The sequence below is a fragment of the Dermacentor andersoni genome, chromosome 1, assembly GCF_023375885.2.
Source record: "Dermacentor andersoni chromosome 1, qqDerAnde1_hic_scaffold, whole genome shotgun sequence".
Lineage (NCBI taxonomy): Eukaryota > Metazoa > Arthropoda > Arachnida > Ixodida > Ixodidae > Dermacentor > Dermacentor andersoni.
This window is the reverse complement of record NC_092814.1, coordinates 412,312,736-412,334,301: the sequence shown is the minus strand read 5'-3', so window position 1 is coordinate 412,334,301 and position 21,566 is coordinate 412,312,736. Positions and strand designations below refer to the sequence as shown.

At 46.3% G+C, this 21,566-nt stretch overlaps 1 protein-coding gene across 1 annotated transcript in view; it reads right to left on the bottom strand.

Moving 5' to 3' along the window:
• The window catches only part of LOC126518688 (O-acyltransferase like protein-like), a 232,157-nt gene that overhangs the window by 163,328 nt on the left and 47,263 nt on the right, over positions 1-21,566 (bottom strand). Inside the window, exon 4 of the mRNA XM_055064923.2 lies at positions 20-107. Within this exon, the coding sequence (XP_054920898.1) occupies positions 20-107 (88 nt within the window). The remainder of the gene's footprint in view (positions 1-19; positions 108-21,566) is intronic.

The window sequence follows — 21,566 nt, the reverse complement described above, 5'->3', positions numbered from 1 at the left end:
AAAATATGTGTCCTCTTACATGAATATCTTGTCTTTGGGGGTCAGGTTGGCGGCCAAGTCTTGAGAGCAGTCGCTTACAATCGCATCCCAGTGTATTCCTCTGAAAACTGAACAAGAAAATACCCTTATTACCACACATAGCCAACACTTGAGGCAATAAACGCATAGAGGAAACAAACTCTTTTTCTTTTGAAATGCGCGAATGATATGGAACAATAAATGAAATTTCAACTAAAGAAAACTTTCCATTAGGGGCTGTTCAGGGAAAGCCTAGCCGAACTTGCCGTAGGGCTTGTTGCAATCCCTCTTCGTAAGAGCGCAAGAAAATCCTCACATACACACACGCACTCGCATACCAAAGCACCCAGGAATAAACACCCTTTTCGAACAAGCGCTCACTACCGTCTTCTTTAATTTCCATATTGGCACCCAAATACACACAGTATGATCTGCTTGGTGCAGCATCAAAACCACTTGCTTCAATGTGATATCTTATAGCACACTGTTTACAATAAGATAAACACTGATCTCTGACGGAAATACGTAAAGCGAGCTCTCGCTGCCGCGCTGGTTCGTATGTATAAAAACGCTCCTTAAGGAAAACGTGCCGTTATTTTAAAGCTTCTACCCAAAACATGTTTCAATAAATCGGTGACTCACACTCCCATTATAAGAAACACACACAGAAAGATGCACAAGTTTGCCCTTTTTCTTTTCTTTTTGAGCAAGCTCTTTTAATAGGTCAGTCAAAGAATACTAAGTCTGGCCGATGTAAATCTTCCCGCGTGGTAATGGTATCAAATCACTATATCATATCAAATCGATATCAAATCGCCCTCCAACTGCTTCGACATCATTTTGCGATGACCTTCATGACGCATTGAACAAATTTGTTGTCAGATACCCTAACGCGCCCCTTTTTCTTCTTGGTGACTTCAACTTTGCCGATATCATTTGGCGTAACGACACGGCAACGTCCCAGTCTTCTGAGAGTACCCAGTTTATAAACACTTGTTTGGACTTCCACTTCACCCAGCTTGTACTGAAACCAACGCGCGTGTCTGCCTCTTCATATAACATACTAGACCTGATTCTCACTACGAACCCTGACGCAGTTCCCCCAATTCGTTACTTAGAAGGCTTCAGTAATCACCTTGCACTCACTTTTCATATCAACACACGGGCTCCTGCTAAGAAAACTACGAAGGTGATCCGCGATTACAACAAAGCCGACTTGGCTTCCATTACCGCAGAAATGGAAAATTTCGCAGCTTCTTTCATCGCTAATTGCGATAAGCGCTGTGTTGAAGAAAACTGCTGCATTTTCAAAAATAAATTGTTCTCACTCATCGAACGTTTCGTACTGCAAATCGCTTGCACGCCATTGTCCCCTTGGTTCAACCCCTTTTTGAAGCGACCTCGTAACAAAAAGAAAAAAATCGCTTTTCTCGTGGCGCAAAAGCTTCACGCAGTGACGTTACTTGGTCCGCTAACTGCCGCACTGAAAGTGACTACAACGCAGCCACCCCTAGTGCGAAACAGCATTTTTATTCGGTTACACTTCCGTCTATTTTGCAAACTAATCCTCGTAAATTCTGGACCATAGTTAACGGTACTCCAAGCAAAATAATCCAATTAACATACCCAAATAATGAACCAGTTGCTCCTGAAGAATGCTGTAATGTATTTAATGATGAGTTTTCTTCCCATGTTACCACAATGCCACGTAGATTACCGCTTGTATCCAATTCTGGTTTTTCGCCTATGGATTCAATCTCTATTGGCTGGGTTGGTGTTAGCTGCCTAATTAACAATCAATAAACGTCCTCCTCTGCTGACCCAGAATGCCTGAATTCAAAAATTTTGAAGTGTACTTATGTATTTTCTGCTGTTATTTTGTCGCACATTTTCACCCAGTCATTACAGCAGCCTGTTCTTCCACACGACTGGTGCGTGGGAAAAGTGATTCCAGTTCACAAATCAGGTAACACACACTTACCCAGCAATTACAGGCCTATCTCAGTAACAAGCATTTCATGTAAAATTCTTGAGCATATCATATATTCACAGTTGGCTGAGTTTTTAGAATCAAACTCCTTTTTCGACCCCTCTCAACATGGTTTCCGTAAGTTCTTTTCCTGTGAAACACAGCTCTTATCATTTACTAACGATCTCTTTGCAATATCTGATCTTGGTACCGACATTGACTGCGTATTTCTTGATTTTGCCAAAGCCTTTGACTCTGTGACCCATGATTTACTTCTGCTTAAGCTGGCTGAACTTAACTTGGACGTAAATGTACGTGAGTGGATAAAAAATATTTTTTCTAAGAGGACGCAGTTTGTAAACACTAATAACTGTAATTCTCGGTTTTCTAACGTACCAGCAGGTGTTCCTCAAGGGTCAGTCCTGGGTCCACTTCTCTTTCTAATCTATATTAACGATCTTCCGAACTGCGTTCTTTCCTCTTCCATAAAGCTTTTCGCGGATGACTGTGTTCTTTACCGTAAAATTATTAATCCTTCAGATTCCCAAGAGCTGCAGGACGACCTTAACCGCGTAATTGAGTGGTGCTCTAATTGGTGCATGCAACTAAATTCAAATAAATGCAAGGCCATGCGTATATCTCGTAACCCTGTCAGCACACGTACTTTATAATGGTGCACCTGTGACGTCAGTTACCTCTTACAAGTATCTCGGCCTTCACATATCAAATAACCTTTCTTGGCACTCGCATATTGACTATGTTACTAAAAACGCTAATCGCATGCTTGGTTACTTGCGCCGTAATTTTAGCTCTGCCCCTTCTTCCCTGAAGCTAACTCTTTATAAAACTTTAGTTCGCTCCAAATTGGAGTATGCTTCAGCCATTTGGGATCCGACTCAGTCTTCATTAGTTTCTACTCTTGAAAGTATTCAAAACCGCGGTGCACGCTTTGTCTTATCTAATTATTCTCGCTATGCAAGTATCTCTTCAATGAAACGAACTCTTAACTTACCTGATCGTTTGTCACGCCGCAAATCTTCCCGTCTCTCCCTTCTTCACAAAGTTTTTCACTTAAACCTCCTTTTAAAAGAAACCCTTCTTGCCCCTCCGTTTTATATTTCGGCCCGCACTGACCACAGCCTTAAAATCGGGGTGCCTTTGTGCCGTACAAACCAGTACAGTGACTCATCCATCCCCAGGACAAGCACGGGCTGGAATCGCCTTCCCGCATCCATCGCACTCATCACCGACCCTACTAACTTCAAGACCGCCGTTCAGAATGCCTTTTGTTAATATTTTTTGTTAATACTTTTTGTTTGTATTTTTACTGCATTACTTCTTGTTTTGACTCCACTCCTTTCTGTAACGCCTTCGGGCCTTGAATGTACGTGAAATAAATAAATAAACACAGTACTATCATCTTATATTTTCCAAAGGTCCTTTCATGCTTCTTTTGGCATCCGTGCTTTCTTTGCCAGTTTTCCCAAGTTCTCGGGCGCAAAAAGAGCCAGCGGCGCACTGTGCCTACCCGTCATGTTCTGAGAGCGTCAAATCTTGTGAATATAAGGCAGTACTATTGAACTAAACTTTGAGCCCTTGTCGCAGGGCTCAACATACCCAGCTTTTCTGGACACATATCAACTAGCGCCCCAAGCGGCCCCGGCACGAAGCTAGCGAGTTTTCAATGGAACGAGCGGGTTTTCCGCGAATAACAAACGCTGCAGGTCGATTATTGAAAAAGGCACGTAACGGACATGTTCTTGACGACAATCCACACGAGCCAAATGCAGTGATCACGCTATGGCACGTAAGATTTTCGTTCCCACAGCGATTAAAGATTTAACAATGGAAGCCTAAGGAAAGGACGAAAACTTGTGCTCGATTTTCAAGACAAAAACGGTAGCCGTAATAACACTGCGGCGTCTATCGTAAAAGTGCTCGTAAGTATGCTCGGAGACTCAACTTTCAATTCATGCCTGTCTCTACTCTACACATGGCGTAACACTGTTCCCAAAAGCGATTTTTGAAACAGTCCTGCAAGTTCACGTGGTATCTATAAAAACCCAAGCGACCCGCCGTGGTTGCTCAGTGGCTATGGTGTTGCGCTGCTGAGCACGAGGTCGCGGGATCGAATCCCGGCCATGGCGGCCGCATTTCGATGGAGGCGAAATGCGAAAACACCCGCGTACTTAGATTTAGGTGCACGTTAAAGAACCCCAGGAGGTCCGAATTTCAAGAGTCCTCCACTACGGCGTGCCTCACAATCAGAGAGTGGTTTTGGCACGTGAAACCCCATAATTTAAAAACCCGAGCGTATCACTCGCGGAATCCTTGAAAGCCGTGGCGGGTCATTTAATCGCTCGCATCTATCGTTTCGCGTTATGCTGGCAGCGTTTCGATACCGTGATGCCTTTTTTTTAACGCCACGTAGGACTGAGTTCGACAGTCTCCCGCCAGATGGCCGAAACACAAAACTAATGATTTGGTTTCAGTTTTGGTTTTTTCAGGAGGGCTCTTCAAATATTATATTTTCTATTTTTAATTCCTAAATCGTAGCTTGGGTTGCTTCTTTGTTAAGTCATCGCTTTTATGATATGATTTTACTTCTTGGACAACATAACAACAAAAATGCGCATGTCTTTGTTTTGCGTAAAAGAATACTACGTGCCTTGTAGCATGGACATAGGAATTCTGGACATTGCACCTTCACCATCCTGTGGAACTTTACGGCAATGCACATGCGTAGCTGAATGGGCCAAATTTCAAAAAAAAAAATATTTTTTATAACAGTGGGGTATCAAGAAGTTTCATCTGTCTGCGCAGAGAGGGAAGTCTTTTGTAACAACATACGCATTTATGGCACTTAGTCGGAACATTGGTGGTACGTTAAAGCAGTGTTTTGGTACGGGATAGTCGGTCATGTCACACGACAGGAGCAAATGGTTTTGCACCCTCTCGGCAGAGGGCACAGTGACTTGAAGAAGCGCGAAATGTAAACCATAAAGCGATTTACTACAGCTGGAGTTTTGAACGGTAATTGCAGAGCGAGTGTCATTCAGTCTGTTTGCACGCCCATGTTTTTGTGAGGCAACAGGTAAGGAGTGGGAGTGTATATCAATGTGCACACCTTGAAAGTGCGTGCGTGTCTACTTACATTTACGTGAGCGCGTGTGCTTGTGCCTAAGTATTTGAATATGCGTGCGCACGCATTCGTGTATGCGTGTGCAAGCATACGCGTATGTGTGTGTGCGTGCGGTTCCATGCGTATATTTTTGCGCTTGTGTGCATGCGTGGGCGCGTGCAAAATGTGAATGCGGGTGAGCATGTGTCGTATCTATGTGTGCTTGCGTTTGTGCGAGTGTGCGAACATGTGTGTGTGTGTGCGTGCGTGCGTGCGTGCCTGTGTGCCTTTGTGTGTGTGTGTGTGAGCGAGCTAGCGAGCAATCTACTCTTGCGGATGGATGAGATATAGAGTTTACTTAAACCCATATGTAAACCTTCGAGTCAAGAATGAATGCCATTGAATTTATAGCATTATCTCCTTCTAAAAGCGAAATCAATGAAAAAAAGAAAACGCCGTTCCCTTCCACTTTGTGAAGAAGTATGACCATCGAAGCTGCGTATGTGGACCCTTTAATGGCCAACTGCACATCAGACGCGGGTCGCCACGGTATTTCACGACCTTCGGGGTGGGCCCACGTATGGTGAGTGCTTAGGGCCTGCGTCACTTCCGCCGCGGGTCGGCCCGCCATCGCACTATCTTCGGGATTTTGTTTTACACGCGGACACGATACGCTGTAAAAAAATGAAGCAAAAAAAAAAGAAACGCCTCGTCAATATCGCTGCCCCAGATAGCCATCGGCATGGCTACGTGAGCAGCTACCAAGCTGCTCACTTTCGCTGTCTTCCTTCCCTCGGCGGCGGCGCATTGTCCTAATGCCAGCGATGCGCTAAATCTGCACCATCATTGCGTCATACATCGCTTCCGCGACCAAGCAAGCTTTCGGCGGCACACGTTCGCTGCTATATTAATACTAAAGCTTTAAACGGTGGCGCGATCGAAGATCTTTGTTCGATACGCGTTCTGTTCGGTTGCTGCATCGTCACAAAGTGGCAGTATGCAAAATTTCTGAGAACAGGGCGGAGAGAGCAGCCAATCGGCAAGCGGTGAACTCCCCGGAAGTTTACTTCCCTCGTCTGTCATCTGCTTGCAGACAGTATACTACAAAACGAAATGTTTCTCGTCTTCCAATGAATAAAAATGAATAAAAAATCTTTATCTAAAAAATGTATTTTTTTTCTTCTCAAGCTTCAACACGTTTTCAAATAGTACTACGTCTGACTACTACAATTTATAACTATTAGTTTCTTTGCGTCGTCCCTAGGTGGTGTCGCGCACAGCGAGGAGAAAAAAGAAAAAAGAAAAGGCGGGAACAGTGGCGCACTTTTCAAGAGGCAGCAACTACATTCCAGTGGCTTGCTGGCACCGACGATGGGGTCGATTTCGCTGTACAACCAACGCACCATTTGTTTCGAGAAACGAAAGCGACGCCGGAATTCGCGTTCTGCCATTTCTTCAAATGCGTTTCGCACCGCCACCCGCTCTCCTTCCTCGAGCAACGCCAGGGCAACCACCTAAGTTCCTAACGCAAGCGTCATTTTTCTCGAATTAAACTATGGATTGTATCCTAACGTGATACTCAGCTGCCGAAGCCGCCGTTTGGATCCAATCCAATCCACCAGACGCACCAAGCGAAGCCAGTCTCGTAACGAGCGATGATCGCTTCAAACTTCCCCAACCCCCCGTCGCGTTCGGCGCCTAGCAGACGACGTGCTCGGTGGCAAAAATGATTGACAGGAGCGTGTCTTCATTTTGACGTCACCAAAAATGTGGCCTACTCCGCGCCGACGTCGCCAACCGCGGGGCGCGGCCACGTCTGAGAGACGTTGTACCCTAGAAACGTCTGAGGGACGTTTCTACGGTACAAGAGCACGTCTCCCCCCCCCCGCCCAAAAAAAAAGAAAACAAACAAAAAAGAAGCTTGCAAATAAGTGCATCGTAAGATCGAGTACTACGCAGCTTGTTGATGTTGTTCAGGATGACGTCAACGTTTCATTCAGCGTTTATTTCTGAGAAAATGAGTTGAAGTCACGTTTATTTGCGCCACAATGGCGGGCGTAGTCAGGCAAAAATTGAACGCATTTCATTAGAGGGCGCCTGAGTTCTCTGTGTAGATTACGTATCACAATGGTAGCAAGAATGCAACGTTATTAGAGAATATAATTCGAAAACAAGTTCACTTAGTAATGCAGTGTAGTAAACAGGAAGTACCTCCGCAGTATAGCTGTGGAGGGTGCAAATAATGAACAGGCTAAAGAAACAGTCTTGTAGGGCTGTAGTAAATGGATAGACCATTCGCGCCTTGGCAACAGAATTAGCTTGCTACTGAAGGCAGAAATCTAGCTGGCAATTAAGTCGGCACGTTGGCTCTTGCCGCTTAGAAATACCGCAAAGGACGCGTTGACGCCACGACGACACCCCACAGTACGCCAACAAATAAAGACAACTTTTTTTTAAAGCGAAGCTTTCTTTACTTCCTTCTTAGAGTTTTCCACTGGTGCTGTTGCTGTCTTGCACACCGTGCCGCAGGGGGTTTCCGATCGTGCATATACATGGAAGGAGCGTGGAAAAGAGGAAAGGCGGCGCAAGAAACCCGTTTGGACCTTTCAATTGCGTCACATGTTGCATAGTACCCTGTGGAGCTCCCTGGGCGTTGTCACATTAGCCTCTTGACAGGTGTAATTATCCGTGACCCCCGCAAAAGCATTGCAGAAACTGCAGCGCTTACCCTTATCCTAAGAAGCAAGTCCTGAAGAGAGTTAGAATGGTAGAGAGGGGGCAGGGAGAAGTGGTGGGGAATATGTAGAACCGGGGTATTCGCTAAACGAGTGAATAACACCCTTGCCATTCTTCGCTCGCCATTCCCTAATAGGGGGGAAGGACGGGACAGGGAAAGGCGACGTGAGAACAAAACGAAATTCTACTTCTATAGGAACAACAGCGGTTGCGGGCAAACTGAAAGCACGGTACTCTACGTTTCTTCTATTTCTAAAAATACAAACCATGCAAATTTTTCAAGTGAAAAACTGACGCAGGGTATGCAGACGCAAAGCCGCAATTAATTACCGTAGGGTATGGGTGACACTACTGAAGTGGTCGCACGTCAAATCAACGCTCATTATGCAAAAAGTGTGGCGTGCATACAGGACACAAGAGAAGAGAAGTGGACAACACGAACGCCTCTTCTCTTGTGTCCTGTCTGCACGCCTCACCTTTTTGCATAATGAATCCTTACCAACTAGCTCAGCTTTCTGTCGTTCTAAAAATCAACACTTACGTAACAGCTGCGGCAGCTTGACAGCTATGGCATGGATCCAGATCGCGGGTTTGATCCCCACCGCGGTAGCCGAATTTCTACGGGAGCGAAATACAAAAACGATCGTGCACTTTGATTTCGAAGCACGTTAAAGAACACTAAGGTATCAAAGTTAATTCGGAATATGCCACTGCGGCGTGCCTGATAATGCGATAGTGTTTTGGCACGTGGAGCACGATAATTCTGCCAACACGTCTGCTTCGATACTATGTGCCATGTGAAGCAATGACAAGGCTCGACCCTCTCACAGGCTACAAACAATGGCGTACAACAACGCCTCAAGCAAACACGGCTCGCGCTATGTTGCGTACTACGCAGACAAAGAGCAGTACTGCAAGCAAGGTAACATTTGCCATTGTTACGTTTCGCCTACGACGCGCGGTATAGCCGGCGCGGGTGCAACGGACGCTGGGGCTTCATTCAAAGCGGCGGACATTTTGGCCCGTTCAGCGCTGCCGATACGCCTCCCCGCCAAGCGCGTCCAGGCATGTTTCAATGCCACGTGTCTTCAAGTGTGCGTGCGTGTGTGTGTGCATGTTGGTGCCCACGCTTGTCAAAGCGCGGCAGCCGGGGAGAGGAGCTCCCCAAGTGTGAAGCGAGGAGGTCTGACCGGCGCCGGCCCGGCGGATGCGTCACTACACTCGTCTCAACCTGTCTCTCAGCGTGTCCGTGCCCCGTCACGTGCACCTCTGACGTGACGTTCCTTCTCGCCCTCGACTCCGAGACTATAAAAGCAGCTGCCCCCGAACGCCAAGATAGAGGCTCCGATTTCTTCTGTCGAGTAACGTGCTCTCCCGTCTCTCCACTTCGGTCGACCTGACCGCCCGCTCTTTTGCGATGCTAGAATAAACAAGTTGTTCTGCTACTAGTCGACTCATGCTTTGCCGGGACCTTCGAATGCTTCCAGTTGTGCCCCAGGCCGCCAGGCCAACGCTACCCTTGGGGCTTGCGACCCATTTGCAACAACGGGTGTCAGCGCTGAGTTTCCAACACCATCAACTCACTACTCTCATATTGAACTATACGCTAAAGAAATCATACATTCGCAGTCAGCATTACCACTAATTAACGTCAATCAAAACAAACAACCCAGAAAGCTTCACTAACATCGATTCGCACGGTGCGTGGGATCCATATTTTTTAAACTATTAATTTATATGCTTAAGAATGGCGCTCATTCATGCCATATTTTCATCCGCAGTGGCCAAAAGCGGCTGTAGTGTCTACGGTAGAACTGATTTTAACGTCTTAAATCCCATGGCCATTAGATCATTGCCAACTTCCATGCGATCGTAGCAGTCAAAATGCGATACAAGTGACAGAGAAATCAGGCTGTTGATCAACGGTAAGAAGGCAGAAGCTTCCGCAAGACCTCAGGAAAATAAGATGACTTTTTCAGCAGCGTGGTCAGGGAGCCATGCTATGGTTTCCACGTCTGTTAAAAATCCTCCAAAATATGAACAGAGGCTGACAAAAATGCGGGCATATTGGGAAAGGTGAACTGCTGCAAATTTAGGACAGCCTTAGCCTAAATATATAAGGTGACCTAAAAATAAGAAAGCAGAACGTTGACAGGGTGGCCAAATTTTCCCACAAATAAATTGGCTGTTGAAGCAGTTCAGCGGAAACCCGATGGTGTGAAATAAGTTAAGACGAGACTGTCGCTAAGTGTTGGAGAGAGGTACGTAGGTCGTGTGGCTGACGCCAGCGTCCTGCTGCTGTCAGGTGACTGCACGTATAAGCGAGATGTCTTGTCGTCAGTCGTTACTGAGTGTTTCAGGTCTGAAATATTGGACGCTGACTTCATCACTTTAGATTCAGTGCGCTCTACGGTGTCATTCTTCGAAGGCTGGTACCGATTCGCAGGCAATAAGGATATGAACAAATTGACTTACGTGCCAACTGTCACCTTCCCAGAACTGCGAACATTCCTTCCCCGCCGCAGCTGTATAGCTGATATTCAGTTCGGCTGCGAATTACGAGGTCGCGGGATCGAATCCCAGCCACGGCGGCCGTAGTTCGATGGGTGTGAAATCCGAAAACACTCGTGTACTTGGGGTTAGGCGCACGTTAAAGAATCCAAAGTGGTCCAAATTATTCAGGAATCCCCCACTATGGCGTGCCTCATAATGAGCTCGTGGTTTTGCACCTAACATTCGTAACATTTATTATGTAACATTCGTTAAGGATGTCCTTGGCAATCGCACAACTCTTGAATTGAAGTAAGTGTCAGGAGTTGTGCGCGGGGTCTTTGAGCATGTGGGTAGCCTTTGGCGTTCGATACCTGCTAGTCTACGTTGCGGCTATATTATAAAGGCGGAACGGCAACATGGCAGACAATACGGAGAACAGACAAATGCGGCATATATTACTGCACCATTACTTTAAATAGCGGTCTTCCTTCACTCAGAAGAACTAACTGCAAGTACTGTGCATATCATACCCAAGGGTGAACCTGGCCCGGTGGCCAGTAAATGTGACGAAATATTGCGAGCAGCTTCGGCCATAGCACGCTAACGGACGACGACACCGAGTCAGTTTTCTCAATTCTTGTCTTGTGACTTTTGCGTCACGGTGCAAAACCAACATGTGCGTGTATGTGTTAATACGTGGCACATCTCGATTTGGAGCTGCTGCAGTAGCCCATGAGTGCAGATAGCAAAGCCGCTGTGGAAATAATTGGGGGCAGCTTTACGAAATCGATTGGTCAAAATCAAAAGCCTTCCAGGACGGCGTCTCTCGTAGACGCTGTGCGATGTTCGGACGTTAAGAGTGTGTGCCGACTCAAGAAAGGCTCGCACGGAGTGCTTCTGGCGGTAACCGTAGCTTGTTTACCCCCGTTGCATCAAAAGAAAAAAAAAAGGATGAAAAGAAATAAAAGAAAAAGGAACCGTATCAAAAGCCCAGAATCAATCATCGCTCGTCGCGACTAGTTGCTCTTAGGATGATAAGTCATTTCCAGGCGACGAGTGGCTATGCTTTATCAAGAGCAGTCATAACGCCGTAGGCACAAGCATGGTAGCGAAGTTCAATGCACAGGGATAGCTGTTAATTATTTAGTTTTTCTTTTGTTGGCGTCATCACCGCGTCACGCGGGAAGTTTGAAAAGATTTAGGACCAGTACGCCACGTGGTGGCACGCGAACTAATCACTGGCGTCCAAAACAGCTGTATACGAGTTGAATTACGTCACAGCTGTATCCCTCCATATTCCACGTTTGCATTTTCGCGCTCAACAAATTGTGACCCCAGGAGATGCAAATGGCTTTGACAAATCAGGCAAGCTAATTTATGGCTTTCCTTTCTCGGTCTTAACAGCGGTTCCTGTGGCACTTCGTCAAAAAAAAAAAAAAATTACGGGGCTTTACGTGCCAAAACCACTTTCTGATTATGAGGCACGCCGTAGTGGAGGACTCCGGAAATTTTGACCACCTGGGGTGGTCAAAATTTCCGGAGTCCAATGTTTTCGGGTGGTCTGTAACGTGCCCCTAAAATCTAAGTACACGGGTGTTTTCGCATTTCATCGAAATGCGGCCGCCGTGACCGGGATTCGATCCCGCGACCTCATGCTCAGCAGCCCAGCACCATAGCCACTGAGCAACCACAGCGGGCACTTCTTCAAAAATTGTGGAATGTAACATGTGCTGGTAGGAGCGTGGTACATGCTAGTATTCTTGTACTCTAGTGGAGTAGGGAGACTGCAGCTCTATGTTTTCAGGTCTGCATTTTGTGTAGAGTCCTAATATTTTGCGCACAATCCTTGGCAAAGGAGTGAGATAGCCGGCATGTATAAAACATCATGTAGCTTGATTAAGCCGAGCTTTCCAAACTATGACACTGAGGGAAAACCACAGGCCATATTACATGCACAGCGCACAATTTATTTCTGGAGCATAAAAAAAAAAACTCGAAATTTGTTTCAAAAGTTCTACACCAGACGATACAGCAGTAGCTATTGTGAGTGTGGTATAACGACTTGTACAACGACATATTAGGATCCGTGGGTAAGTATTTCACTTCATAATCCAGACCAACTACCTCAGATAGTTTCCTAACTAGGAACTTATGTGATCGTCCCGGTCTTGATCGAAACAAAATTTACCGACGATTACGATTTTACCTAAACAAAATTTGAGCGCAGCTCTATCCGTGTTTTCATTTCGTGATATCTTAGCTGGCGCGTACATTCTATCTTGCGCGGAACTTAGCAAACAGCGAAGGGTGGCGCGACTGCCTCGCTAATTTGAGCTTGGGAGAGCGGGCGCTTGGGTGAACGGGGCGGGGCCGTTGGCACCGACAGCGACACACGGCGCGCGCTACCCCGGTGCCAGATCGTAACCACCATCGCCGCACTTCGTTTTCCTTCGCACGCCGTACCCTCCGCTATTTTCCTCCTAGCGCTTCTTCGCTCTCGCCGCTTTTTTTCATGCCCCCGATGCGCGCAGCTTTCATTCTCATCTTTCGCTGTGCTCGTTCGCTCAAATACGCCGCCGACGCTCGCAGCAGGAACGGGCGCCTTAGAGCTGCGCTCTAAAACGACGCCTAGAATTAAAAATTTTTGACGAGTTTGTAATTTTCTTTACATTATGTTGGTATTTCATTAGATAGCATGGAATAATACGGCTTTGTATTGTTTGTGTTTATTTTAAGGCATTTTTGGTTGACTGCATATTTTCTCTTGAAGAAAATTCAAGCTTTAAGCCAACCCTGCCATGTTTAAAGGTGTAAACAAGAGAGTATAGCATCGTAATCATAAATTAAATATTGTTTCCGATGTTAACGCTATACATATGACTCATTTAAATATTGAACAGCCAGCGGTCCTAACCTGCTTCCCTCACAAACACCGAGGCACCTCAGATGCAACTTTATGAGTTGCATATGATATCTGCACATAAAATTAAAAATTAAGTTGGTGAGTTTCCCGTGCGAAAATCATCATGAGGGGCTGTATTCTGAAACGATCCACTTCGGCGATACTTTGGCCGGTAGTATCGCGTGAGGTGCCCGCTGATTGGCTGGTCGAGCAAAATCGGACGACGTCGCTTACCTGATTTTGCCAGAACAACCAAGCAGTGCGCTCAGATAGCGTAGGCGTGGCCGATGCGATAGTATCGCCGAAGTGGATCGTTTCAGAGTACGGCCCCTGATTACAAGCTACGCTGTAAAGAATGGCTCCGGATCAATTTTGGCAACCTGGGATTCTTTAATATGCCACCAATGTACCATACACGGCCTTTTTGCATATAGTCCCCATTGAAATGTAGCCGCCGCGACCGGGGTTTGATCCCACGACCTGGGACTTTCTAGCGCACCGCCGTAGGCTCTAAGCCACCGCGGTGGGTTGCGATCTGCACGTACCAGCTTCAACATATTGTTTTGTTTAGACAGATAACAGGAAAGGTGTTCCATACAAACTGGGATACATAGCACAAGAATGACACAGGGACAAGCAGAAACACGGGACGAGCGCTAACCTTTCAACAACTGATTTATTGCAGCTGGTGACGGTATATATACTCACTGGGACGCCACTGCAACAGACACAACCCGCCGTGGTTGCTCAGTGGCTATGGTGTTAGGCTGCTGAGCACGAGGTCGCGGGATCGAATCCCGGCCACGGCGGCCGCATTTCGATGGGGGCGAAATGCGAAAACACCCGTGTACTTAGATTTAGGTGCACGTTAAAGAACCCCTGGTGGTCGAAATTTCCGGAGTTCCCCACTACGGCGTGCCTCATAATCAGAAAGTGGTTTTGGCACGTAAAACCCCACAATTAAAAAAAAAAAAAACAGACACACTGAAGGGAATGAGGAAAAGCAGTCATGTGACTACTATGCCCAAAATTTCAAGCTCTTTCTTTGATAAAAGAATAGACGGCGTGCTAACGCAATCCTCACCTGCTCTGGCTATCCCAGCTGCTTCGACAATTTCCCTCGTAATCTTATTCCTGTGGCAATAGACAACAACAGTTTGTTTTAAGAGAGGGAAGCATGGTGCCTTCGCGTCACATTTTCTACAATGGCCAGCCAGATGCCCATCTATTGCGATACTCTCCACTTTATTACTATGCTTCGCCAGACGCACGTTTAAACATCTGCCCGTCTGGCCCGCGTAGTACTTCCCACACGAAAGTAGAATCCTATAGACCACGTTGCGAGTGCATGCAACAAAAGGATCCTTGTGCGCGGTAGCGCAACCAGGCTTTCATTTCCTCAAGGGACAGCTCAACGCACTCAACTTCAAGAGTTTGTTAGGTGCTGTAAAAAGAACGTTTACACCAGAACGTTGCCCAACCGTTTTTAGGCTGTGGGAAACTTTACGTAAGTAGCGAATTATAGCCACCTTTTGTTTGTCCCTTTCGTCTTTCCTCTCTCTTTCGTCATCCGCTCTCTGCTCATCGCTCATGCGTGATGTTAGCTTCCTTCGACAATGCAGGCCTTCAGCAACTGAGATTATGATATGTCTCGGATAGTTCGCTGCTTCCAGACGAGCCAGCTGCTTAGTAAGGCCTTCATACAGCATGTGAACACATAACTTAGAGAGAGCGCATGGCAAGAAAGAAGCTACGATACTTCTCTTTGTGAGTTTTAAGTGTGCAGAACTGTAGCTGAAAGGCGGCTTATTAGCTCGGGGTCAGCTTTGAAATGCAAACGCAAGTCTAAAAAGCTGATATTGCCCTGCGCAGGAAATTCAGCGGTGAACATAAGTGGCCTATAATACTTATTGAATGAGGCAAGAATACTATCAACAGCAGAGTTTGAACAGTCAAAACAGCAATCTACATGAGAACTGGCGGCCGGATCAAGTAGTGACCTATCTAAAAATACAAAAAAATCATCTACATATGCAAAAGCCTTTGCAACGCCCAAGTCGCCCAACAACACAGAAAGGCTTGGTAGAGAAAGGTCCTTTGCTGGATATCCTAGGGTAGTGCTAGTGTCTGTCGCAGAACGTATTTTAAGAGAAGCGCGTTCCAGCACGCAGAAGTCAGTTGCCGAAGCCCCTCCCGGCATACGCCCTAAATTAAGTGTTATACCTTACATGCACGGGATATCCCATACTTGAAAAAGATTGCCCCAAGGGCGAATGTAAGAGTTGTTTTTTCTGCCCCCAACAAGCTCGGCAGGCTTTGCAGGTTGACGGATCCCAATGCCGTCCTTTCCGATAAGCGCAGAAAGCATCACCGCAAAAAGTTCGTCGAGTGTGTCCACCGGGTGCTTTACAACCTCCCGCTTTCATGTGGGAAGCAATATATCGGACAAACTGGACGTTGCCTCAATGATCGGCTCCGCGAACACAGCAACAAAGTAAAAAATGCTCCGGTGGTTTCCTGGCAATTCATTGTCGCGATCATGGCTGCAAACCTCTTGAGGACCAATGCACTATTGTTTCCCGTGGCAGTACGCAGCTCACCCGAGAAATATCTGAAGCCCAGATGATCGCAAAATTGGGTGATAAGTGTGTTAGCTTTCCTTCTCTGGCTCTCACAGAAAAAGAACTAAGTTTCTTGGACGCGGCATCACATGACTTGTAACTATGTTACATGAATGCGCAGTTGATTTTTCCTGTAAACGCATGCGCGGTCTACACTGCTTCACATGTATAGAATCGGTTTCAGTGGTACAACAAACTTAGTTGAACGTTTGCGCTTGGTGTGTCGTGCTCTCACGTCCGTGTCGTTCTTTTGTTGCGCAATATCATTTGAGTAATGAATTACCAACTTGCCCGGAATGCTGCTCTCATTACGCACAGAAAGAGCTTTGTCACATCGAGCTAAATACAGGTCACTTAATATGGGCGCTATGCATGAGCCTATGCAAGCACCCTGCTTTTGCAGGTAAATGTTATTGTCAAATTCAACAAAACTGGACCTCAAATAAAACGATAAAAGCTCTAAAACTCTTGCCCCACTAACACCACAAGCGTTAGAATAAAGGACAGCGCCGTGCTCATCTATTGCCGCCTCAACACTGGACAGCGAACCCTCATGTGGCAAAGAATAAAACAAATATTTTATGTCGACAGAGAATGCAGTTAAACACTCGCCGTCGGCTCCATTTAAGAAGTTGATCACGGCTGAAGAATCTTTGGTAAGGAACGGATCCGCCACGTTGAGGAGTCTCACGTTATTTTGCACGAATTCTGCGACGCACTTCTGCGACGTCCCGGATTCAGAAACAATGATACGAAAAGAACAATAATCCTTATGGGTCTTGGCGGTGAAAAACATTTCTAGGTAGTCACTGTCAGTTCCATTGATTTTCATAGCAACGTATGCCAAATTCCGATCTTTACACATCTGCTTAGCTCGCAACCTTAGTTGCTTCAGTGGAACGCGTCGAATAGGATTAAAGACAGCACATACTGCAGCTCAGGCTTTATCACGGAAATCACCCTGCGAAAGCACTACGATACCTTCTTCCTTGTCCGTGGCAGGACACATAGCCTGCGTTTCCGAAGTGTAGCCGCCACTCGACCGATCCGCTCACCCGTGCGCTCATATACGCCACAGGACAGCACATTGACTCCCTGAGAAGCACAGGACTCACATTCCTTCACTGGCGCCATCTTAGCCACATCACGGACACAAGTCTCAGCGGGATCCTTCCGAGGCTGAACGGGGAGTTTTGGACCGGGGCGCAGAATCCTGGGCGTTGCAGAAGTGCGTCGGAGAATTCCTGAAAAATAACCTGAGACTCCTGAACGTGGTGGATCCTTCCTTTACCAAAGATTCTTCAGCCGTGATTTTAAATGGAGCCGACGGCGAGTGTTCGACTGCATTCTCTGTCGAAATAAAAGATTTGTTTTATTCTTTGCCACATGAGGGTTTGCTGTCCAGTGTTGAGGCGGCAATAGATGAGCACGGCGCTGTGCTTTATTCTAACGCTTGTGGTGTTAGTGGGGCAAGGCTTCTAGAGCTTTTATCATTTTATTTGAGCTCCAGTTTCGTTGAATTTGACAATAACATTTACCTGCAAAAGCATGGTGTTTACATAGGCTCATGCATAGCGCCCATATTAAGTGACCTGTATTTAGCTCGATGCGACAAAGTTCTTTCTGTGCGGTTGGACGACATGGGCGTTAAAAATTATGGGGTTTTACGTGCCAAAACCACTTTCTGATTATGAGGCACGCCGTAGTGGAGGACTCCGGAAATTTCGACCACCTGAGGTTCTTTAACGTGCCCCTAAATCTAAGTACATGGGTGTTTTCGCATCACTACAGAAGCTTGTCGCATCGCATAATTTCAGTGCACTTCTGTTGTCATCATTGGGTACATGTTGCGACGATAGGTTTCTGTCGTACAACACCATTTTTCTGTAGTACAACAGAAGTTGCGTATCATATTGACCGCAAATAAAGACGGGTAAAGAGGGAGAGAACACATAGACAGCACGGGCGGTAACTTTCAACTGTTTCATTCACAGCAGCCCGTGGGCATTTACAGGCAAATAGAACATGCGCAGATCGCAGCAAACAAGAATAAACATCAGCTTAGCGTGGCAACCAATTATCCAAAAAATCTATTTCAGATTGAAACAACCTAATGGCGGTATCGCTAACACCATAGAGTTTCTCACTATAACACCTAGAGGGAAATCTGGCGCCACCGTCTATGGGAGTTTCTTAAGGGGGCACCGTGCCGTCATGGGAATGACGGTATATGTGTCTGCGAGGCTTGTGTTGGCTGGTGTTGTAAAAGGCTTCGTCTAAAACGTGGATATGGCTACACAAATAACGCGTTCTCAAAGTAAAATCTTCATAAAACGTTTCCATTCACGTATATTACATCTTTACTCGCCTACAATGCATGACCAAGCGAAGAAAAGGAAGAACAGACGACAAACTGTTTCAAAGCGAGCGCGAACCTTTTCGTCTGTCCTCCAACTTTAGCGGCCCGCAGATACTTTTTACGTAACATGTATTCGTACACGCAATAACAAGTTCTGAAGTTTTCTCAAAACATGTCTTTGCGAAATAATAAAGCCAGAACAGCTTCTCACGTGCTGTTTTAGCAGGAAATGAATCATTGTGACAGACATAACGGTGCTTGCCAAGCGCGTCTTCAAGGTGTCCTGTCTCTCCGAGAACGATGCCAATCCGAAGTCACAATATACCGGCATTTCCATGCATACCACAGCGCAGCAGCGCCAGATTTCCCTCTAGGTAATGTAGTGAGAAACTCTATGGCTAACACAGTCTTGGCCTTTCTTTTTATGTGATAAGCCTCCATCAGTTCACGTGCAGTCTGGTCATGGCTTCTCCTCAGAATATGCATCTCCTGAAAAAGAGGTGCACAGCGACAGGCATTGCAGTGCGCAGGTAAGTGCGCCAATTCATCTTTGGTTAACTTTTGTTTATGTTCCCTGGCTCGATCATTCAGGCACCGTCCAGTCTGCCCTATGTAGGACTTGCCACACGCGAGGGGGATTTCGTACACAACTCCTACATTGCATTTTGCATACGGCTTGGTGTAGTTCTTGCCACAACCTTGCTTTCCTTTAGGATCACGGGAGATGCGGGGGCAGAGCCGCGCCAGCTTATCGAGCCAGGGAACATGAACAAAAGTTAACAAAAGATGAATTGGCGCACTTACCTGCGCACTGCAATGCTTGTCACTGTGCACCTCTTCTTGAGGAGATAAAGATTCTGGGGAGAAGCCATGAGCAGACTGCACGTGAACTGATGAAGGCTGATCACATAAAAAATAAAGGCCAAGACTGTGTTAGCGATACCTCCATTAGGTTGTTTCAATCGGAAATAGATTTTTTTTATAATTGGTTGCCACGCTAAGCTGATGTGTATTCTTGTTTGCTGCGATCTGCGGATGTTCTATTTGCCTATATATGCCCACGGGCTAATGTGAATAAAACAGTTGAAAGTTACCGCCCGTGCTGTTTATGTGATCTCTCCCTCTGTCCCCGTCTTTATTTGCGGTCAATATGACATGCAGTAAATACCAACTAGGCCAAAGTGAAGTTCTTCTGAAACAGAAGTTGGTCGCATTGCCTCAGGAACACTTCTGCTGTGACGATTGGGGGCCTGTTGCCAGAATAGGTTTCTGTAGTATTTCCACTGCTCTCTGTAGCACTACAGAAGTTTGTCGGGTTACTTCAGGAACATTTCTGCTGGCACAACAGGGTGCCTGTTGTGATGACAAATTTTTCTGTAGTACTACAAAGATCTGTTGTAGAGCTTCAGTTTTCTGTTGTAACAACAGACATACGACAGAGTGTACTTCTGTAGTCGCAACAAGAAATGCCTGTTGTACATCAGAAAGTCTGTCGCTCCATCAGGAATCTGTAGTTACTACAGACAAATCCTGTTGTCTAACGGAAATTTCTGTAGTACTGAAGGCAACCTCTGTTATCATTTTCAACTGGGCGCCTCAATCGAAATGAGGTAGCCGTGGCCAGGATTCGATCCCTCGACCTCGTGCTCAGCAGCCTAACACCATAGCTACTGAGCAGACTTGGGCGTTGCAAAGGTTTCTAGATATGTAGATAACTTTTTTTGTATTTTTAGATACATCAGTACTTAATCCGGCCGCCAGTTCTCATGTAGAGTGCTATTTTGACTGTTCAAGCCCTGCTGTTGACAGTATTCTTGCCTCATTAAATGAGTATTATAGGCCACTTATGTTCACCGCTCAATTTCCTGCGCAGGGCAATATCAGGTTTTTAGGCTTTCGTTTGCATTTCAAAGCTGAACACGTATGTTGGGTATACGAGCCCAGAGCTAATAAGCCACCGTTTAGGTACAGTTCTGCACACTCAAAACTCATAAAAAGAAGTATCGTACGTTCTTTCTTGTCATGCGCTCTGTCTAAGTCATGTGTTCACTTGCTGGATGAAGGCCTTAGTAAGCAGGTGGCTCGTCTGGAAGCCGGGAACTATCCGAGACATATCATTATCTCGGTTGCTGAAGGCCTTCATCGTCGAAGGAAGCTAACTTCACGCATGAGTGATAAGCAGAGAGCGGATGACGAAAGAGAGAGGAAAGAAGAAAGGGACAAACGAAAGGTGGCTGTAATACCCTAGTTTCATAAATTTTCCCGCAAGATAAAAAAGGTTGGGCAACGTTCTCGTGTAAACGTTAATTTTAGAGCACCTAACATACTCTTGAAGTTGAGTGCGTTGAGCTGCCCCTTGAGGAAACGAAAGCCTCGTTGCGCTACCGCGCACAAGGATCCTTTTGTTGCATGCACTCGCAACGTGGTGTATAAGATTCCACTTTCGTGTGGGAAGTACTACGTGGGCCAGACGGGCAGATGTTTAAACGTGCGTCTGGCGGAGCATAGTAATAAATTGTAGAGCATCGCAATAGATGGGCATCTGGCTGCTCATTGTAGAAAACGTGGCACGAAGGCACCATGTTTCCCTCGCTTAAAACAAACTTGTCTATCGCCACAGGTATAAGATTACGAGGGAAATTGTCGAAGGAGCTGAGATAGCCAGAGCAGGTGACGATTGCGTTTGCACGCCGTCCATTCTTTTATCAAAGAAAGAGCTTGAATTTTTTGGGCATAGTAGTCACATGACTGCTTTTCCTCCTTCCCTTCAGTGTGTATGTTGCAGTGGCGTCCCAGTGAGTATATATATGCTCACCAGCTGCAATAAATCAATTGTTGAAAGTTTAGGGCTCGTTCTCTGTTCCTGTTTGTCCCTGTGTCATTCTTGCGCTATGTATCCCGCCAACCCACCCAAACTTCTTCCCTGCTAAGGTGCTCCAATTACAGTCGTTCACACAGGCCGGTAGATCACAAGAAGCGCAGTAGCGCTTGCACGGCCTTGCCATGCGATGTTAAAGGCATACTGAACAAATCTTTCGCGGCCGAGATTTTTCGCTCAAATGAGAGCTTGGGTGCTGAAATTGCTTGACACACTGATTTTTCCAGGTAAATAATGAATTCAATGTATTTTTTGCATAATATCGCGTCTAGCGACCGCGCCGTCAACTAGAGGAAGTGACGTTTGTGCGATGTTGTCTGTGCCGGATAGTGGCGTGACAGCAATTGCTCGCGTCTCTACACCCGCATGGACGACGTCGGACGGCAGCTACTGACGTCTCAACTGCGCAGTTGCTCACAGCCGCATTCTTGTTTTCGCAAGCGCAGCTTGTGCCGAGGTCTTCAACATC